A 21,955-nucleotide genomic window follows, 5' to 3' on the forward strand; every position below is an offset into this window, starting at 1 on the left:
AGCATTAAGAAGGATGCGAATATCTCAGTTTGATTATTTATTCTTGCAATTCAGCACATTTTTCTGTTGCTAAAATTGGCATTTCTGCTGCTTGCAAACACGCTGGACTTTGACTAGACATCTCAGCTCCATGTAACCTGGCCCCAGTTCTCATGTCATGAAGAAGTGTACATAGTAATTACTCCAGCAGTTTTCTTGCAATTTTTCTTCTTTTTCTCCAAAGTAACTGTAAGGATGTTTTTTTAAGCATGAGCACCAAGAAAACCTAAGGTCTATAATCGTGGAAATCGCACAGGGAGAGGAAGGACCTTGGGCAAGTTATGCAAGTTTCTCAATTTTCTTCAATTAGACTGAAGAAAAAATATTACAGCTGCCAGTAGCTTGGCAATGTCACTTATTTTATTTTATTAAGAAATCCGCAGAACTAATGTGGAACATCACGTTGTTGGCTGCTTCCAATAAAACGTTAATCACTGGACTCGACTCAATCTGTAGCTGACATGGCAAGATCTTGTTATACCACAAATTACCCAGTAATTTTGTCACAGAAAGTGGAACAGCCCAGAAAAATAGAGTCAAATATCCTTGCTACTCAGTGTTCTGCAGTAGATCTCTCCAATCTTGAGGAAATTCTACTCCACATCTGAAATCAATGTCTCCAACATGAACTTTCATAAAAAATGTTTCCCATGAAATTCGATTTGAGGATATGACTCTTAATGAAAAGTGACTTCAGTAAGAAAGACCGCTATTGATAAATCAGTTAAAAAACAATTTTCTGTTGTTTTTACTTATCAAAGCATGCTAATCAACACAGTATCTTTTATGCCATAATTACCTGCACATTAACGCAATATTGGATTAATACAGTTTACTAAATCAATGCTACAAGCTTTCAGCAATATTTGAAAATGCAACAAAAATCATGCTAGACATTCAGCTTGTTAAAGGCTAAAGATCAGGTAGGTGACAGAGAAAGGCTCTTATGCAGATGTAGGAGCAGATTAGTCAGTTCTATGAAGCAGAGATCAGAACATGAAAGCTGAATGTGAACATTTTAAATTTTAGTATGCATATTGTTTTAAGAGCTAAGAAACGTAAAGTCAATGTAAGATATAAAAAAGAAGACACTAGAAATTTAAGACTTGTAGGACTACCTGACACGTGTAAAGAGATCTTAAGTTTTCTACAGCTTCAGCTTTTTACCAGTTTAGGCCTATCATTTTTTCTCTTTATTCATTCTCCTACAGGATGGATAAAACGCTGCTTGAATTACCTTCATCAAGAGAAGTCCCAAAGTTGTGGTAGAACTGCCAACTGCCTGGCCATGTATTTTTAATTCAGTAACTTCCCAAGCCTGGAATATCCAGACTGGAGATATACCATGCCTGCAATAAAGGGGACCAGTGTCTTCATAGATGAAGTATACAAAGAAATCTCATATTCTGTTTCCTTCTCCAGAAAGCTGAGAACTGGGACACACAGCCGTCTACTGCTTGATGTGGTTGCTGAAAACATGGTATTATGGTCATGATGCCAGCATTTCCCTTCTGATTCAACATGCAATATTTAAAATATCCTACAGACAGTCTCTAACTGGATGTGAAGTGTATCATTATTAGGCAAACTAAGAAGAATATTAATGTTTATCAGCTCCCTGAAGCAGAATCACACCACAAAAGCAGCACTGTATTACTCCATACATAAAAATACAACCTTTTTGTCCTCTGTCTCACCAGTACTTTCCAATGGAAACGCAGGCATTTGATATAGGTCTCTCTCCTTTGGATTCTAGAACGTGACTGCATTTTTAAAATACGTAAAGTTTACAGGCTGCATCTAAAAATAATTTGTTTTGAATGATCTTTAAAACTTTGAAAAGACCAAGCTTAAAGAATCTCTTAGATTAAAAACATGACACACAGATGAGTTCCATTTGAGCAATCAGTGCTGACACATTAATAACGAAATAAAATATGCTGCAGGATTTCAAACATTTTGCAGCTGTTACAACAGCGCTATTATCTAACGCAGATATATTTACCAAATTCCACATTTTGTAGTACAAGCAATTAAAATCAAAATACTTTTTTTTTACTTGCTTAATCATTAACTGGTAATCTAATGACATTTCAAATGTAAATTTAATCAGTGGCATTTGAATTGGTTTTTGTTTCAAGCATTAGGGTAGTCCCTCAGCTGTAACTATGCACTGTCGTCTTTTCTCCTCACCTAACCAAGTACTCTCAGCCATGCGAGAAGGTTCAGCCATCCTTGCAGAGGGAAATCATCTCTCCCCCAGCCCAAAACTAGAACTTTCAGCTTTAGAAAGTTAAGATTTCCAAACCACAGCAATGCTTTTAGCCTTTATAACTGAAGTATATTGTTCTAAGGGCCAGAATAAAACATTTCATTTGGATGGATGCCCCTGTAAAACCTCAATAATCAACAATTTTAATTTTTTTATTGTCATCCATAAATATGCTTTAACCTCTTACCATATGAATCAGGATATCCTTTTCCCAAAGCTCAGTGAAGCTACACAAATTGTCATAACAAAGTTTGCTCTTTGCTAACTTATTCCAAAACTGCTTTCCAATTTCAGAAAAAAGATATCTGTATTGGAGAGGGGCTTTTCCCCCCTCCAAGTGTGCATGTATTTTTGTATCTTCTTTTACTATGCAAAATAAACAACTTTTATTTGAAAACTGAACTAGAAATACATCTGCAATCATAATGTATGAATACACACTTTTCCCAATTCTAACACAGCACACTACTGGGGAATACACTGACAGATGGAGACCCCAATGCATCCTGCAGACTACATGGCAGATCAGAACACACTAATGGATTCACATCACCTGAGAGAGAACATCTGTCTTAGAAGAAATTATTCCATTTAATACTTAAATTACCCGTTCCATTTTTGTTTCATATTAACTCTATACAGAAGTGCACATGATTTAATTGGACCTATGTTGTTAAGGCTGCTCATTATGCTTTAATACAGCTGCATACAGAAGCACCTTAACTGGTTTATCTCTCATGTTTTGTGACATAATCTAGTTGAATATTTCCAAGTTAGCTAGACTAGAGTTATTAATTTAATTCTATAAATTATACACTTATGTTTAAAATGGATTCATTTATGAAAGACAATATTAAGTGACCATACATCGCTCAATAAAACTGAAAATTTTCTGTGCAAGGATAGCAATAGTACATCTTAAAAACCTTAATTATCTGAGCTTCAATCTTAACAATTCTTAACTCGCTTCCCTCTTCCCCCAGACACATTCCTCACTGTCTTGTCAATCAACTTCTGTATGCAAACAACAGCGAAAGTAAACTGTTCATGTGGATTATCCAGATTACTATCCATACACACACATGTGCATATATACACACACACACAAAATGCCATTTTTTCCAAATAATTGTACATATCTAATACTATATGTAATTTTTAAATAACTGGAAAAAATAAACTATTCTTACCTTTTCAACTGCTAATTGTTTTGATGTTTTTTCTGATTCTTTCTCTCTCTTTTTATCTTCTTTCTTTTTTTCTTTTTCCTTCTGAAAAAAAAGGCATTTTGCTAGTACCCAGTAACAACGCACTTGCAAACATATTGAATGCCCACAGTCATACAGAATATGAACAGAGATCTTCAGTTACTCTCTTTCAATTCAGAGTTTATGCTTCTAGCTGCTCTGCTTCCAGAAGTGAGTCAATTTGTTCAAACACCACTACTAGAAGTATCGTAACTCTGAGAATTCAAGAAATTCCCTACTTCACCTGCTCATCTGCATTTCTTCTTATAAGCAGACAGAAGAAAGAACCAGGGTTGCTTCTCCTAAGCTAAGCAGACCTAAATGGAAAAAACCATCTACAAGTACTCCATTAACTCTGAGAACCTCTGCCATTAGGACAGATGCCAGTCTCTTTGACCAAAGAACTATGGCAGGGAAATTTGCATGCAGCTTTCTGCAGAGAGTTACTAGTTCCTGAAAGCTGATCTAGTAGTCTTGAAAACATACTCTTGAATGTAAAAAGTTGACTTGGGCCTTATGACAGACTCACTGCATCATAAGACATTAAGTTGTTCCATATAGAGAAAAAAATAAGAGATCCCTTTACTTTGAATGCATCATAATGACACTACAGAAGTGTTCACATTTTTGTTTTGAATGAATAAATGGGGCAGTATTACAGACCCAGTCTGACTGAAGAAAAGCACAAAATATTCCTTAAGGCATCATAACATACAGAAGATACAGACTTTCTAGGCCAGCAATTGCTTTGACATAGTGTTAGTAGCGATTTTTAGAGCCAGTAATCTCTCTGCATTTACCCTGTAAAACCACAGTATAGTACCAGTGAGTATATCTGAACATTAAAATGGATGGAACAAGAGTTTACCATCTGTAATTAAGGAGATAGGACAGTAGCTCCTAAATGTTCTTTCAGTCATTAGACCTGGATCCCTTTGTTCAAAGCTTCAGATCAGCTTTATTCCACAAAATACTATTTTTTAGCCAGTTTCACCATATTAGTAGGAAGGTTGAGAGCGTAGACTGAGAGGTTAGATAACTGTCCAGACAGCTCCAGTATTAAAAATAAAACAGCTTACTAGGCTACAGGTTTCTGTCAATAAGGATTGTATTTTTTTCTTTTAAACATCCAATATATATAAATTTTACATCTGTGTAACATGGCAATCAGTTAAAATAGTTCTAATACTAGATGAAGTGGGCTTTTGGGGGGGGGGGGGGCTGGGCACGGGAGGACCCAATAACACATTCTTCACAATTTCAAGTGACCAATTTTCAAAACTTTCACTGTATTTACCAGACGGATTGAGGTTACTCAGTTGAGGTTATTCAAGTCCCAACTAACCCCTGTGAATTATTTCATCAGGCATTAACCTGAACACTCAGGTCCTTGAAAGTGAGACTATCACATCAAGCACCGGCTTAAATGTGGGGTGTCACTCAAGCCATAGAAAGCAATGACCACAGTCAAGAAACTGCAGTAAGGGGGAATATGGAACACCTATTTTGAAGAAAAGAAACAGAAACCAACTTAGAATTTAGTGAACATTAGGAACACAAAAATGAGCATAGTGGTCCAAAACAGAGATCCAGTCAACACCGTTATCTCACCTGAGGCACTGCCAGGTGTTCAAGAAAAAATCTGTATGACTGGGACAAGTACAGAGCAGCGTTTTATTTTGAGGGCATCATACCAACCTGAGACTTCTAGGCTTCCTGAACTAAGATTACAAATGCATAAAGTCACGGCTTTCAAATAAAGCTTGGCTTTTCTTCCATTACTACGTCACCAATCCTAGTACCAACCCAAATTCTAAAGACTCCCAAAATCCTGTGACTGTGATCATGTACAGCACATAAATATACTGCCAGAGCAATAACTTCTCCAAGTGTCTTTCATTCCCTGTCCCCACTCCTCACACTCCTACCTTCCCAAGTTTAATAATTTAAATAAATCTAATCTCTTCTCCTGTGGAAGCTTTTCTACATCTTAGACAACTGCGGTTTGTTTCCTCTCCTCCTGGGAAAGGTTGTTGGAAGTGTCATAACAGTACACTTACTTCTCAAAAACAGTACCTTAAGTTTACTTGAATACGTTTAAGTGAAAGCAGAGTTAAAGTTTTTGTATATGATCATCTTCAGGATGTCCTGATTTCCTGTTTGACTTCAATATTTTTTTTTAAATATGTTTTGTTAGAGAAACCTTGCTTTGACAGGAAAAAAGTATCTGGAAACTCTTATTCTTCAGGACTTTGAGACCAAGGAGGGCTTGCAGTAAGTCACATATGGCAAATGCTCCATAAAGGCAAACAAATATGAACAAATGCCTCTCACTGCCCTTCAATCCCCGACAGCTTCATAGTGAATATATGAAGACTTAAAATAAACTGTTCACCAGTGTTTCTGCCTCCACATCTCAGCAGGCCTACAGGAACTCTCTTGACTCCCAGAGACTTTATTCTTATTTATTTCATTTTCACTGTGGACTTGAAAAGCTGTAAGTCCTTCATCTTCACACTTCACAATTTCAATATGCAAGCTTTCAGCTCCATTAGATAAAAATGAATTTAGACTAAATAAAAACATTTCTCAGATGCTATATTCATGCCAGAACTTCAACTCAGGTGTTTCATTACTTGCAAAAGCAGTCAAAAAGCACTACAAAGACAATAAAATGAAATTGGCTTTATACTGGTCTTAAATTCTAAGCAAAAACTATTCATTTTTCCCCCCAAGATTCGTTTCTAACAATAAGGTGTACTAGTTACACAGACGAACTTTTAAATTTGAATGCATCAGGAGAGGCACGTAAGAAAGGAAAGGTGAGTTTCACTCCAAGTGGCTGCTGCTATTCCTGGTACAACTTAAAAAACATGACAAATTCACCAAGACTTGTGGTCTAGTCCATGACACTGACATTTAAAATTTAATTAATGTTTAAATACAGTTGAATTAAAATAATTTATAACATCTCTCCACACTTTCTGTATTTAGAAGAAAAAACATCATTTATGCTTCGATCATGTTATTTCATATACTGTATACAGTTTCAATTTAGAGTGAAGCATCCAACAGAGTCTAACACTGAGCATTCCCATCCTAAAAACTGTATTTCATTATTGTTGCAAATTGTGACATTTACTGAAAGTTCACACAAACGATGCCTCATCTACTGCTTGTTTGTGTGTTAAGTTTTTCAAAGGCCCTTGTAAACAGTAAATGTAATGGCAGCACATACACACATATCACAGACAGAAGGGATATGAAAACCAGTATGAGTTACCACAAGTGTCACCGAATTAATTCTATATTTATCTCCAAGGAGGTTGAACTAAATGGCTGTTACAGTACTGATAATTTAGATTCCGAAACAAGCAAGTAATGTAAAAAAAGATACCAAAAATTACTCCTGAGGAGACAGGACAATGTCACTCATGCCAATGAACGACATGGTGTTTGCACATTCTGTGACAGTAAACCAAAGCAGAACCAGAATTCTGACATATAAACACCAAGAGCTAACAATCACGCATGTGCTTTGTCCTGCTGTATCGGTTGTTTTCATTGATCTAGCCAAGGAAGCAAGGAGAAAAGTATTTTACATGCCTGAAGTATCACTAGCAATTCAAATTCTCTAGTTAGCTCAGTGAAATTATGCTATACAAATGTAATCATTTGTTCAAAGCAGTAACCTGACAAGAGCTGCACCCCAAACCAATATACCTCTGCTTTACTCTTCTCAGCAGCAGCTTGCAGAGAAGGAGAGGATGCCAAAGGCTGAGCAGCATCAGAAGAGGATATCTGTACAAAACAGAAGAAAGAAATGACAAAGAAAATAAGCAAGAACAGCTGGGAAGGGAGGGAGCAGAGGCAGCTAGGAGACGTGATTTTCATTCTTTTTTTCAAGAATTTTGGGGGTGAGGGGAAAAAAATACAACATAGAAGAAAAAAAAGAGGAAACAAAGTTAGTTTGATTTTCTTTCTTTCTTTCCTTCTTTCTTTCTTTCACTATGATTTTTTAAAGGAAATTTGTCAGGTAGGAATCAGTGACTTTAATGAAATTCACTAGAATACAAGAAAATGAACCTCGATCAGATCATATCACAGGCCTAAGAAAAATAATTAGGTTTCATCCATTGTTCAATTTTCTCCAGTGTGACTACTGAAACATTAATGTCCTGAAGCATGAAGGCACACTGTCCCAGAGGAGGGGGAGAGAAGGGAGCGCCTTTGTTCTTGTTCACTGCAACAGTATATTTTTATTAAGAGGAATGCAAAATACCTCTGAAAATTATACGTTAATTAAAGTTCCAATTAACTCTTCTCTAAGAGCTCTCCAAACGAGTAAAGAGCTTAGGGTTAACATAAAGCCACATCCTAGCAGTAGGATGCCACACCTTCCAGACAGGTGATACTTCTCATCTAGGAATCAGCAAGTAAAATTGCTATTAGCACCACTAGATTGCCAGTATTATCCAAAAGGCGTAAGTTATATACACAACAGATGCAGTTTGCTCAAGAAAATAGGATTTCTCTAAACGCATTTTCATACATGTTCCTATCCTATTTCTTTATGCATAGTTGATCACTTTAATGGAAACACTATCTTTTTATTCCCCTTACTACAAAAACACAACTGAATCACATTTACCAAACATGCACAAGAACTTAAGAGCTATAAAGCCAATAATTCTACACTGTCTTGTACCACCTCTGCTATCTACAAGGAAAATCTAAAAATAAATGAAGCTATTACAGAGCAGGTCATTATGGTGGATCAAAATAACCAATTCAGACAACATGTTTTTATTTAGTTTAAAAAAACCAGCTTGCACTAAAAGGAAACTGAAAGCTGCAAAAGATACCCTACCTCATGTCAAAATACCACATATTTCTTACAGAAAATCCTGTCAGTACCATAGCTTATATAGCTGGAATACTCATAGAATATATATATATTCAGTATTTTTACAAACTCGGAAACTATGCCTACCCCGGAAGGTGGTGTATGGCAGGAAAAATATTTATATAGTTTAATTTTTAAACCAAATTTTACCTAGAGAAATACGAAACCGAATCCTCATTTTTAAATTTACTGTTTTAAAACGCTCAGGTTATTACAAGAGTTATGGATACATCTGCTGCACTGAAGCAGTTTCTCAAACTGTAGAATTCTGTTGCTATAGGAACACAGGGAACCTGTTTATTCCACACGGTAACCAAAAAAAGACGACAGGAAAATGATTAGGTAGCTACATACACTAAACTACGAGCTCTAACACCATGTTCCTCACCAAGATTTCAAGTAAACATAAATGTGTGAAATTGTGATAATGGAACACCTTAAACATACGTTCATGTTTCTAAAGATAAAGTGGGATTCTGGTTTGGCATTTTTTTTCATTCTTTTGTATGCTTCAGATTTTAAGAGAATTTAAGCTTGATAGCTGTCAGGTGAACAGCAGGTAACAGCTACTCACCACACAGAACTAGGTAAGCAGAATTTCATTTGGGGGCTGGGGGGAAATCAGCACTATAGATGTTTGCATCACATTTCCGTCCTCCCATAAGAGTTCTTCTCAATCTGCATGTTATCTTCATAAACTAAGGGATTACCTAACCTATGACAAGGTAATCCTATGAAGGCCTGGAAGTAATTATTATAGTTTTGCAAATCAAGTAATGGAGAAGCACCATGCAAGCTATAAGCAGGAGACAGAGTGAAAAGCAGTTGCTGTCTAGCTGGGGATATGGAACATGACATCCAAGTTGAGAAACGCCCAAGCGTAATGTTTGAAGACAAACAGCAGCACTACATTCACTTCAGGCTAAAAACCAGCACTTGAAAGCACACTTTGCATGTGCAAATACTCAACTAAGCAAGAGTACAAATGGCATCTAACTAAAGCTAATCTTTAAGCAAAGACACACTACAATGTATAAAGAACTGATTAAGTTTATGCAATAGGATGGGTTTGGGCCACTGAGCAGCTTTATCACCGCTGCATCATGTTGAATTTGTCATCTATCACGATGCGCCAGATAAGGAAATCCAAATGAAAAAATCCAATCAAGTAAAACTGAGTGGCTGGATAAAGCTAGACATAAAACAGGATTAAAAGAGAGGCTGGTGCAGTCCACTGCGGTGCGCGGTTAAGCAGAATATCAGGAACTGATCAGGGTACCAGGGAAGCCTGGATAAGTACTTGCCCTTGGGACAAACCGCTGCTTAGGGGACAGCTGACCTGCTAACCCTGTTAAGGTGCCCAGCTGGCACTAAACCAGCTGCCTCCCAACCCACCAGCAACCCAGAGCAGCCCACATCGAGCGCACAGAGCCATAGCAAGGGGCAGCCCTCTCCAGCCAGAATTAAGCCCCTGCAGTGCCAGCTATTCCTCCTCCTCGTCTGTGCTCAGGTGTCATATTGTGTCCTGTGCATATATCAGAATGAGCACCAAATAAGACTAAAAACCATAACAACACTCCAATGTAAGGGTATTCCTTTATTATCTTCGGATTTCTTCAGCCCATTTTAGAAGACTGAATTTTCACTAATGTCCAAGTCTTTATTACGGATGCTAATATCCTCTTGAAGCACAAGGAGAAACCAAACACCTTAGTCATCAAGTGCTTGGTTTTCAGGAGATCTCAAAATGCTTATTTTTAGGAAACCAGTGAAGCTGCCTGACATTCTGAGATGTCAATAAAATCTCTCAGGTTTTGTTTTCCCTTGTACTGTCCCCCGACTTCTTACTTTGACAGGTTGTGGTGTGTTCGTATGTTCAAACTGCAGCACACTTCAGATACAATGTATAGCAAGAACCTCAACAGATAATCCTTCTCATTAGCATAAATCAATCCTAAACAACTTTGATGCTATTCTATTGACTTCGACACCAAAACCCAGGTTAGACCACTCAAAGCTGGTGTTAGTGCCTTCTACGCCCTGTTTGCAGTGCAGACATACCACTAGCCATGGGGGATATTGGTTATTCAACAGCTGAAACACCAATAAGGAACAGTGGTTGGCAACAAGGTGCACGCTGCTGGCTTGTATTTCCAGTAGATCTTTGGTTTTAAGGCTACTGTAGTGGTAGAACGGCTCATAGAGCTGTTTCTGTCTGTAGTCAAATGAGACTCATTAGCTTCCCAGCAATGGCAAATGAGATGGCATCTGCTCAGTGACTTCTTGCTACATTCGTGGCCAGCCATGGGAGCACTGAGGTTGGACTAACCCCCAGATCAAACCACTCACCCACGACAGGTATATGCATCCAACTCCTCCGGAGTAAGCGCTGCACTCAGTCCTGGTGAAACGGCCTTTAGTTCGTTGAAAGCCACAAACGCATTGTAAGTATTTATGGCAGAACCCTGATCACCACTCGGGATTGCCAAGTAAGGTTTTAATAACAATTTTAAAACTGTTTTTTAGGAGACCGAGATCACTGAAAAGCAGCATTGTGTAATCCCACACCAAAGCAACATATGGGTGTTGTATCTGGTGTTAATCAGCCTTTATTAATAATGGCCTGTTTCTATAAGCTTGATCAGAGGCCTCAGTAAAGGAAGATTACTCCATGCTTGGCTCTGAGTACCTAAAAATACTGTTGTTTACAAGCAGACATCCCCTTCTTTAGTGTAGAAAAAAAAATCTGGTTTGCAAAAACACACTATGCCACAGCAATAACTGTCTTGTTATCACTTTTCTAATTTGTGAGTTTTAATCCAATTGTCATATTCCAGTGGAAACAGAGAAAAAAGCTGAACAATCAGTTTCTAACAAAAATTGGCCAATACTGACACCAATTAGGAAGTCTGAAGAGCAGACAGCAGGAAAGGTAGAAAATATCTTTGTTTAATTTAGATCCAATGGAAAAAGACGTCTGAGCAAGAAGCTATTAATAAGTTTTGTCATTAAAACCACTAAAGACAAGTGACAACAAACTTCCCTGCTTTTGGCCACACGTGTAAAGCAACAAATTCATCTAAATTCCTACATCAAAATCCAAAAAGCAATTTCCAGCCATCTTCCAGAATTCAAGTACAGAGGCACACACTGATCTCTGGTAACGTATGTTAGCACTACACTCTGAAAACTTGTCAGCTAAAGTGTCCTTGATTATTGGCACTTCAAAGTATCAGACAAAACCAACAGCAACCCCTGCAACCAACCATACATGCTGCCAGAAAAAGAGTAATGTTGATGTGCTTGTGTGTATTAAGAATGTATTGCAAACTGACAACTACCATCTGAATATTTCATTTTAATTTTTTAAGTTAAGAGTAGCTGGGTCTTTTGATCAAGAATTGAATTTGGAATTGCCTAAAAGAGGGAATGAAGGCAAGGAGCTGTTTCTTAAGCTTCCACATCTATACTCCTATGTCCACAAAATTTCAATCTTACTTCAGCCCAAAAGACTTGTAGTCACTTCATGTTTAGCAATTCTTGAATTTCTTTCCACTGTTTGTATTTTGGGACTCGTTTTTAGAAACCTGATAAAGTAATATCCATTTTGCATAATGAAACTCAATATGGTCTTTAAAGCATCATGTACATTCAGCGCTGAGCAAGAAAATACATGCACCTGCAACAGTGCTGTAAGATTTCATCTTCACCTACGCTCTGAGAGAGACTCCTTGGTTCAAAAAAAACATACGATCAGAAAAGAAAGTGTCGGCAGGTTTACAATATTACTCCATTTTTCTGCCCAGTGTATCACCTGCCCCCGTTTTCTCCATTAAAAACATCTCTATTGTTTATTAATTTCTTACTTAGTAATGGCATTACCCAAACACACACTATGTTAATAGTTCATGTAAAAGCATCAGTACAAACAGTATTTGGCCCAATGGCTTTCATATAGTCTGTGCACGAGTCTATTATTTCAAGTGAAAATTTTAAGCTTAAAAGAAGCATTAAAAGAAGCTACCAGAGAATACAACATACAAAATCTCAGAATGATTTTACATTTGTTCAGTTTGTGGTAATGTACTTCTGAAGGTAGATAACAGTCACACAAATACTGTTGGTCATTAAGGTCAATGTACTAAATAAAGTTTTCACTAACTTTTATTTGTGGTTTTTCCAAAATCCTGTTCTTGATGTAATGTTATTATTTAACCTTTTATTAAAAAGGATTCAAGTTAAAGCTTTAGAAACCTATATTAAGCTTCCACTGAAATGCAAAACTTAGGGTGCTATCGCTCAGAACATTCAAGAGACAAAGAAAATGAGTGTGTTATCAAACCATGTCAACATATTCAGGGAATGAACAGCTGAACCAGCCGAACCAAACACAAAGGTGCCCTCGAGTGGTCATTTTACATGCACACAATATACGAGGAAATAACCTAAATGAAGAGGAAGACTCTACACTCATTTGACAGGTTTTAAGTTCAGCTACTACATATGTTTTTCTTATTTCAGCAGACTTTTGACTTTATTACAGCACATCTCCAACGAATGTTGATAACACTAAAATTAGTATTTTATTTCAAAGCAGCAGCAATTACAGACTGCTATTAGATGCATATAAACACACAACCAACTGCTTGCCATTTTTTAAAGAGGCCTATTCTTGAAATACTGAAAGAAGTATAAGAATACTAATGTACTATTAACACCACTTGTCTATGAGTTTCTGCAGAAGTTCTTTAGGCTAACTGGCAAGGCTTTTTTTGAAGGTACTAAAATGTCTCCGCTATTCAGTGCTCTATCCACTGGACACCACACAAAAAAGGCTGAGTGTCCCACGTTTCACAAAACACAGCAGTAGCTAGCTTTTCAAAGCAGCAGGTACTGTTCTTCTGTCAATATTCTGAACGCACTCACCAATACTCTGTCCCTCAGCGTGTCCATACCTCGTTACAGTGCAGTCACTAGTGGTATACCCAGGCACTGATACCGGCACCAACACTATTTGATTTCTTCATTAATGACCCACGCAATGGGACAGAGTGCATCATCATTTGCAGACAATACAAATGAGGAGGAGTGGTTGATACACTAGATAGGTGTGCTGCCATTCAGAGCATCATTGGCAGGATGGGGCAACAGGAACCACGTGAAATTCAAAGGGAAGTGCCAAGCCCTGCACCTGGGGAGGAATAACTCCATGCATCAGTACTGGCTGGATGTCAACTACCTGGAAAGTACATTTGCAGAAGAGAACATGGAGGTCCTGGTGGACAAGCTGGACGTGAGCTAGCAACATAGCCAGTTCTAGGCTCACAAGTACATGAGAAACATGGACAGACTGAAGCAAGCCCAACAAATGGATGCTAAGATGATTAAAGAACTGGAGCACCTTTCAGACAAGGGGAAGCTTAGTGAGTTAAGATTGTTTAGCCTGGAGGAGAAAAAGCTAATGGAGGGGGTAGGGAAGAAGGCTTACTAATGTGTATAAATGCCTGGCAGCAGGGAGCGAAGACTGAGGCAGACTGTTGTCTGTGGTATCCAGAAACATGACACAATGTAAAGTGAAACACAGGAAACTTCATTGAAACAATTTTTTTTTGTTCTTCACTTTGAGGGTGGTTGAATACTGGAACAGGTTACAGACAGGTTGTGGAGTCTCCACCCCTGGAGATATTTAAAACCCAACCAGACTTCGCTCTAAGCAACCTGTTCTAGTTGAACCCACTTTGAGCAAGGAGAGTTGGACAATCTCCCAAGGAGCCCTTCCAGCCTGAGCTATTCTGCAATTCCGTAACATAACCCCTTTTACAATCTTGTACGATCAAGTACGATCTTGCAAAATAATTTATCCCACTTTCACCACCCCTACCCTCAAGCGATAATGCTTGTATAGTATTTCAGTGCTTCCTCTTGATGCCTATCTTCATTAGCATATTTCAAAAATACTCCATATCACTTGATTCACAAATTCTTCATAGACCACTAAAAAAAAAACCCACTATGGTTCTTGCAGTCCTGGTAGGGGCAACTGGTAACCTCTCTCCAAGCCATCAACTGAATGCTTCTGAATGCTAGCTACTATAAAGTTACTGTTCACATACCCTATCATATTCCAATTTATGCATCTTAAGGTGCCTACATCACATTTTAGTGCAATAAACATATTATGTATTTAATCTCCTCTAAGATAACTTTGTGGAAAATGTGCCACCACAATCTCTAAACTCACATCACATTTTATCCAGTTGCCTGTCCAAGGTCATACTTCTTAAATTATACACAATGTCTTAGGAATGCATGGAAAATGTAGACCCATTATCCTTTTCCTTCACTGAACTTAGAATTATATGAAACTTCTGCTCCATACATAATTCACACCTTTCTTAAATACAGAAACTTTGCTTACTATTCTCTAAGCATCGTCAGCATGTAGTAATATATTCCCCCTTCATGTAATGGAATAGATTGTGCCAGTTCATAATTTTTGAGACCGAGAGTAACTGGAATCTGCTTAAGTTGATTCACCACCCACCCTTAATAAGGCAATTTCCATATGCATTCTGAGAAGTTGTGTCCTACTCGTCTATACTTATTTTTATTAAAAGTTGCAGAGATTGTTTGTGATAATATCTACACAGCTAATCTTTATCCAGTCAATATAGTGACCTCACTGCTTCTCCTCATTACTTGTATGGCACAAGGGTTATTGTATTAGATATAAAAATATACAATAGTTTAAGAGTGATTGTCTTTTTACAGTTTTTTTATTTTATATCAAAGAGGAGGTGCTAAGTTCTTAAAAAATTTGGAAAAAATGATCACTTCAAACTGGATTTCCTGAACCTCTGTGCAACTTTAGTACACTTAACTTAGCAGCATGTAGATACAGTCAAATTAAATTATGTGGATTAAGCACTGGAAACCCCTTCATTAGTGCAGTCCTGGGTCTCAAAGAATCACCCCAGCAGCCGTTACTCAACAGCATTTTTTAGACATATTTTATTCTTTCTGGAATCTTGGCTCTAAAAATCACACATCTCCTCTTGGCTTATGGATAAGCTGTGTGTCATCTGCTTCAAAGCGTACTCCCTCTACCCAGTAATTTTGGGAGTTTCTTAGTAACTCCCTAAAACAAGCAATATTTATTATTTCTCTTGGCCACTGCATCTAAGATCACAAGCATTCAAGAACTACCCCTCCACCTCACTAGTTTCATAACTTTGATTACATGTATTTGGGACTCAATACAGAGATCATCAGTAAAGATGAATACTCTGTTCAGACATTACTTTCATAAACACAGGAATTCCAAAGTGTCTCCAACAAGGCTCGTATTTGCTCTACTTATGTTTACTGCAACAATTCTGAAAAAGTCCTTCAAGTCATTTACTTAAGCATCCGAGTTCAGATTCTTGGGGAAAGGTGTTTGTGTAATTGTAAACTGTGCTCTTCGAAGAGTGCTCCAGGAGATAATAAAATAAAGCAGCACAAAGAGTTTAATGAGAGCCCAAAGCAAACAAAAGATTTAATAAGCAACAGTCTTCAGGACTAAGACTGTTTGTTAGAGGAGAAACTGCTTTGCATTACCCTTCAGTTCTAGGATTGTTGTGTATAAAAAAACCCTATGATGAATATAAAAAGATTTGCCTATGCTGGAAAGTGATAATCAGGTGCAAGTCTGAAGTGGAATGATATTCCTAAACAGTTTCATGTCAGCACTCACCTGAAGGAGAGTTTTAAAACATTTATAAAGATGCCCTCATCATTTCACTACTATCTGAAATTTGTTTTATTAGATCTTATGCTATACTTTGCATCATTCACAACTTATTGAAGCCTAAAAATCAAGAGCATTTGGCAGAAAATTAATTCCGGGGTGACAGTATTATGCTGAGGATATTTAAAATAAGTTGACTCGCTAACAGCTACTGCTGCTCCTAAGCTGATTATTCAAAGATGGAAAAAAGTTCCTGCCATTAACAATACCAAACCACATGTGTTATTCACAGAACAAATACATACATATCTTCCCAAGTAACATTCTGTCAGTTTCAAGTGTTTTTACTTGCATTATTCCTGTCCTTAAATTTAAGCATACATTAAAAAGAATAAAAAAAACATGAGTCCCTGAATGTTTCAAAATTACATTATACCAAAGCAAAAGAGGAAAGCAGCTGGCCAGGTCAAGAAACACGGGTTTCTTAAACAGTTGGTCTTTAGAAGTCTCAACAAACCAAGGTCTCACCACAGTAGGACTATGAACTACCTTCTGAAAAAGGAAGTGTTGATCTTTTACACTGGTGTGACTTTTGTTAATGTTGGGAAAGAATTATGATAGGCACTGGCTTGAGAAATACTACTTCTCACTCTGTCATGGGCTACACTGCTTAAATGGAATACACTCTGATAATAAGGATACATTTTCCTAAGTATCATAAATACTATACAGTTGTCTTTAGTTTGAGTCATAGTATCACTACCCTACAACTGTATCTAAGCATTTACACATTTCAACAGCAAGAGTTTTTCAAAGAGCTGGCATGCATCTGAAGATACTTCCAAAGCATTAAAAAAAAAAAATCAGTTTGCCTCCCTGGGTAGGCTAATTTATTCAAAGTTCTCTTCTTTACATTGGTTAGCATACAACTTCAAAGTAAATACTGCTACTTTAAGAGCAGCTAAATGGAAAAATTTTCCAAAAATGGCAATATTCCAGTAGTCTGGAAAGAAAGTATTTCTACAAATGCATTATTAGACATTTTTCTTAGTCTTCACTAATTCTTCTTGTCTTACAACATTATGAAGCAGCAAACACACGTAACAAATTTTCTAATGGTTAGCAACAGGTTTCTGTTTGAAGTAAGATCTAAAAACCTATAAACATTCCAAAAAACTGAAAGGCACCTATAAAACTCATCCACATTAACATATTCCTTAAAATATCAGATAGATTTTAACTGTATTATCAGTGTTGGCAGAAAATAACGAATACATCATTTCCGTTGATGTTTTTTCCAAGGCTTCCCTACCCAGCTACACTGCTCATTCTTAATTGGAGCTCCTGCTTTTTGTTTCACCTGAAGTACCTGTGAAAGTACATCTGCAAAAAGAAGGGACAAGCATACTGTCATCACTTTCATAAACTCCCCACCTACATCTACATTCTGTGATGGTGTAACAACAAGGGTGGACAGGGAAATCCAATGGATGTCATCTATCTGGATTTTTGTAAAGCCTTTGACACGGTCCCCCACAACATCCTTCTCTCTAAATTGGAGAGCCATGGATTTGATGGGTGGCCTGTTCGGTGGATAAGGAATTGGTTGGATGGTCGCAGCCAAAGGGTAGTGGTCAACGGCTCAATGTCCGGATGGACACCAGTGACGAGTAGAGTCCCTCAGGGGTCCGTACTGGGACCGGTGCTGTTCAATGTATTTATCAATGACATGGACAGCAACATCGAGTGTACCCTCAGCAAGTTTGCAGATCACAGAATCACAGAATCACAGAATAGTAGGGGTTGGAAGGGACCTCTGTGGGTCATCTAGTCCAACCCCCCTGCCGAAGCAGGGTCACCTACAGCAGGCTGCACAGGACCTTGTCCAGGCGGGTCTTGAATATCTCCAGAGAAGGAGACTCCACAACCTCCCTGGGCAGCCTGTTCCAGTGCTCCGTCACCCTCAGAGACAAGAAGTTCCTCCTCATGTTCAGACGGAACTTCCTGTGCCTCAGTTTGTGCCCATTGCCCCTTGTCCTGTCGCTGGGCACCACTGAAAAGGGCTTGGCCCCATCCTCCTGACACCCACCCTTCAGATATTTGTAGGCATTTATAAGGTCCCCTCGCAGCCTTCTCTTCTTCAGGCTGAACAAGCCCAGTTCCCTCAACCTCTCCTCGTAGTGGAGATGCTCCAGTCCCCTCATCATCCTTGTAGCCCTCCACTGGACTCTCTCCAGTAGCTCTTCATCCTTCTTGAACTGGGGAGCCCAGAACTGGACACAGTACTCCAGATGAGGCCTCACCAGGGCAGTGTAGAGGGGAAGGAGAACCTCCCTCGTCCTGCTGGCCACACTCTTCTTGATGCACCCCAGGATCCCATTGGCCTTCTTGGCAGCCAGGGCACACTGCTGGCTCATAGTTAACCTGTCGTCCACCAGGACACCCAGGTCCCTCTCCGCAGAGCTGCTCTCCAGCAGGTCCACCCCAAGCCTGTACTGGTGCATGAGGTTGTTCCTCCCCAGGTGCAGGACCCTGCACTTGCCCTTGTTGAACCTCATCAGGTTCCTCTCTGCCCAGCTCTCCAGCCTATCCAGGTCACGCTGAATGGCAGCACAGCCTTCTGGTGTATCTACCACACCTCCCAGTTTGGTGTCGTCAGCAAACTTGCTGAGGGTACATTCTAACTCTTCATCCAGGTCGTTGATGAAGAAGTTAAACAAGACTGGGCCCAGTACTGACCCCTGAGGGACACCACTTGTCACCAGCCTCCAACTAGACTCAGCGCCGCTGATGACAACCCTCTGAGTTCTGCCATAAAGATGACACCAAGCTGAGTGGTACGGTCGAGACACCAGAAGGATGGGATGCCATCCAGAGGGACCTGGACAAGCTGGAGAGGTGGGCCTGTGAGAACCTCATGAGGTTCAACAAGGCCAAGTGCAAGGTCCTACACCTGGGTCGGCGTAATCCCCGGTATTAACACAGGCTGGGGGATGAAAGTATCGAGAGCAGCCCTGCTGAGAGGGACTTGGGGGTACTGATAGACGAAAGGTTGGACACGAGCTGGCAATGTGCGCTGGCAGCCCAGAGGGCCAACCGTGTCCTGGGCTGCATCAGGAGAAGCGTGGCCAGCAGGTCGAGAGAGGTCATTCTGCCCCTCTACTCTGCTGTGGTGAGACGTCACCTGGAGTACTGCGTTCAGCTCTGGAGCCCTCAGCACAAGAAGGACATGGAACTGTTGGAGCGGGTCCAAAGGAGGGCTACAGAAATGATCCGAGGGATGGAGCACCTCTCCTATGAGGACAGGCTGAGAGAGTTGGGCTTGTTCAGCCTGGAGAAGAGAAGGCTGCGGGGAGACCTGATTGCAGCCTTTCAGTACTTAAAGGGAGCCTATAGGAAAGATGGGGACAGTCTTTTTAGGAGAGACAACAGTGACAGGACGAGGGGTAATGGTTTTAAACTAAAACAGGGTAGGTTCAGGCTAGATGTAAGGAAGAAATTCTTTACAATGAGGGTGGTCAAACACTGGAACGGGTTGCCCAGAGAGGTAGTGGAGGCCCCATCCCTGGAAACATTCAAGATCAGGTTGGACAGGGCTCTGAGCAACCTGATCTAGTTAGCGGTGTCCCTGCTCGCTGCGGGGGGGTTGGATTAGATGACCTCTAGGGGTCCCTTCCAACCCAAAACTTTCTATGATTCTATGATCTCCTAACCTGACCACAGCACTGCAATTTGCCTACCTGAGGCTACCATTCCTGCTACACTCCAGATTTTTTTTCTCAAGGCTAAAGCCTAAGATTGTGGTTAAGAATTAGGCCTAACTAATATCAGAATGTTTTCCAGTACCAAAGAAAACCAAACCACAAAAACAACCAAAAAAGCCCCAAACAAACAAAACCCAAAACCCAACCACACCACTGTTTAAGGGTGTCAGCCTTTCAGGTGTTTATATGAAGTCACAAGCCTGCACTGAGTCTGAGCAACAAAATGAGAATAATTATTTACTGATAACCCACTTATAACAGCTGAGTAAATTGTACCACTCATTTAGTCCTGAGCAGTGACACAGAACCAACATTTCGCATTTTACTAGTAACAATGGAGCACAAAACTCTGAGATCTATGCATTTTAATAGATTTTTCAAGTCACAGAATCACAGAATCACAGAATAGTAGGGGTTGGAAGTCAGGCAGTTTTCAGTTAGCATTAGATTTTTCTAATGGCTATTTGATTTCTACTTAAATGCATCATTCTATTTAAAATGTAACTAGTCAATAAAACCACAGATGCTTTTTTTGCCTATAGCTTTATCCTGCATTGCTTTCCAGTGAACCATGAAAAAAATAACTTTGCATATTTGCCTATTTTTAGTCTGCATGTGTGATGGCATTACTGGTCACTGCACTAGCTAATTCTGTTATTATAGTATGCACCTCTAAAAAATAAATTTAGTAATACATCAGTCTTATCAGAAAACAAAACATCTCTTATAATTAAGAACTATAAAAAAAATTGTAACAAAAGAAAAGATACATGAATCCTGAGCATCACAGAACCAAGAACTGAACCTTGACACATACTCCTGGGCTCAAACAGACAGAATATATTAACACAAATGTTGTACTGTTAGACAAATCCGAAAAGCTTACGATCTTGCCAAAATTAATCTAAGAGAAATATTGCACTTGATGTTTTAAGAGAATCTATTCAAAACAACTGCAACTCATAACTGTGGATGAAATCTGGGAAAGCCCCTTAAATTTTTAAACACCACCTCAGTGAAATTACCTGGTCAAGGAAAGCAACGCTTAGGGCACAGCAAGCCTGTTTCTGGACTTCTGTATTACCTGCTCACACCCAGAAGGGATTCATTTTACCAAATGACAACATACACACACCTCTCCAACTTAAATTGGTCCTAATCCAAGCAGAAGACACTGCTATTTCAAAGGTGATAACAAAAAGCAAGCATGCCAAAAAGCTCACGTCACCCCAACAATGCTGATTTTCATTAAAACTAGGACACAGAGTGCTCTCTGCAAAAACAAGCGGGGTGAAGACATTTTCCAGAAGGAAAGAGCTTGCCATGGCCTAGCACAGACACCTCACCTGAACAGTTCACAAGGCTATTACTGAGGGAAGTATCATGCTAGCAAGTGCTTTGATGCTACCAAAACATTTGGCAGAGGGCTGAAGGCTACAAGCAGTAATCTCCCTCTTTTTCCACAGCTGCTCCTCAGTTCCCAGAATATCTTAGTCACCTCCTGGCAAGGTGGGAAGAGTTAAGGTGTCTCAGATGCCATCAGGACTGCAAAAGGAAAGCTTTAGAAACCATCACCACCCCCCGCACAGGGACACAGAAATGTGTAGCCCCGCAGAACTCTCTTCCTCGCCCCATTCTTCTCAAACTCCCCACAGACCTCCACATGCTGTAAGCGTGGTTTAACTTCCCCTCTTCCCCGCCAGCAGCACCCAGGAGCAGAATAGCAGCGTATCAGACATGCAGCATGGAGGCCCACCTTCACCTTTCCCTCCTCTTCCCTACCAGCCCCAGGCCCACTCGACAGATGATCACTGAGAACCAGTCACAGTACCCACGCACGTGAGCTGGGCTGGGGCCAAAGCCAGGGAGGGTAACTCAAGACAAGCAGCAGACTAGGACTGCAGGCACTACGCTAATTCAGCTAATTTAGTATCATATATTTTAGGATTTTGCCTTAACTGCGATTTCAGATTGCCTACCTCAAACGTGATGTTTCGT

At 39.4% G+C, this 21,955-nt stretch overlaps 1 protein-coding gene across 3 annotated transcripts in view; it reads right to left on the bottom strand.

Annotated features, from left to right (window-relative positions):
* The window catches only part of SMAP1 (small ArfGAP 1), a 98,886-nt gene that overhangs the window by 44,670 nt on the left and 32,261 nt on the right, over positions 1-21,955 (bottom strand). The window contains exons 5-6 of one of the 3 annotated variants that reach the window (XM_075414568.1): positions 7,282-7,359; positions 3,502-3,579 (exon numbers count right to left, since the gene is read on the bottom strand). In XM_075414568.1, the coding sequence (XP_075270683.1) occupies positions 3,502-3,579; positions 7,282-7,359 (156 nt within the window). Of the gene's footprint in view, positions 1-3,501; positions 3,583-7,281; positions 7,360-21,955 lie in introns of all 3 variants that reach the window. The other 2 variants (XM_075414567.1, XM_075414569.1) reach the window with 2 other exon arrangements.

The sequence above is a fragment of the Opisthocomus hoazin genome, chromosome 2 (genome assembly GCF_030867145.1).
Source record: "Opisthocomus hoazin isolate bOpiHoa1 chromosome 2, bOpiHoa1.hap1, whole genome shotgun sequence".
Taxonomy (NCBI): domain Eukaryota; kingdom Metazoa; phylum Chordata; class Aves; order Opisthocomiformes; family Opisthocomidae; genus Opisthocomus; species Opisthocomus hoazin.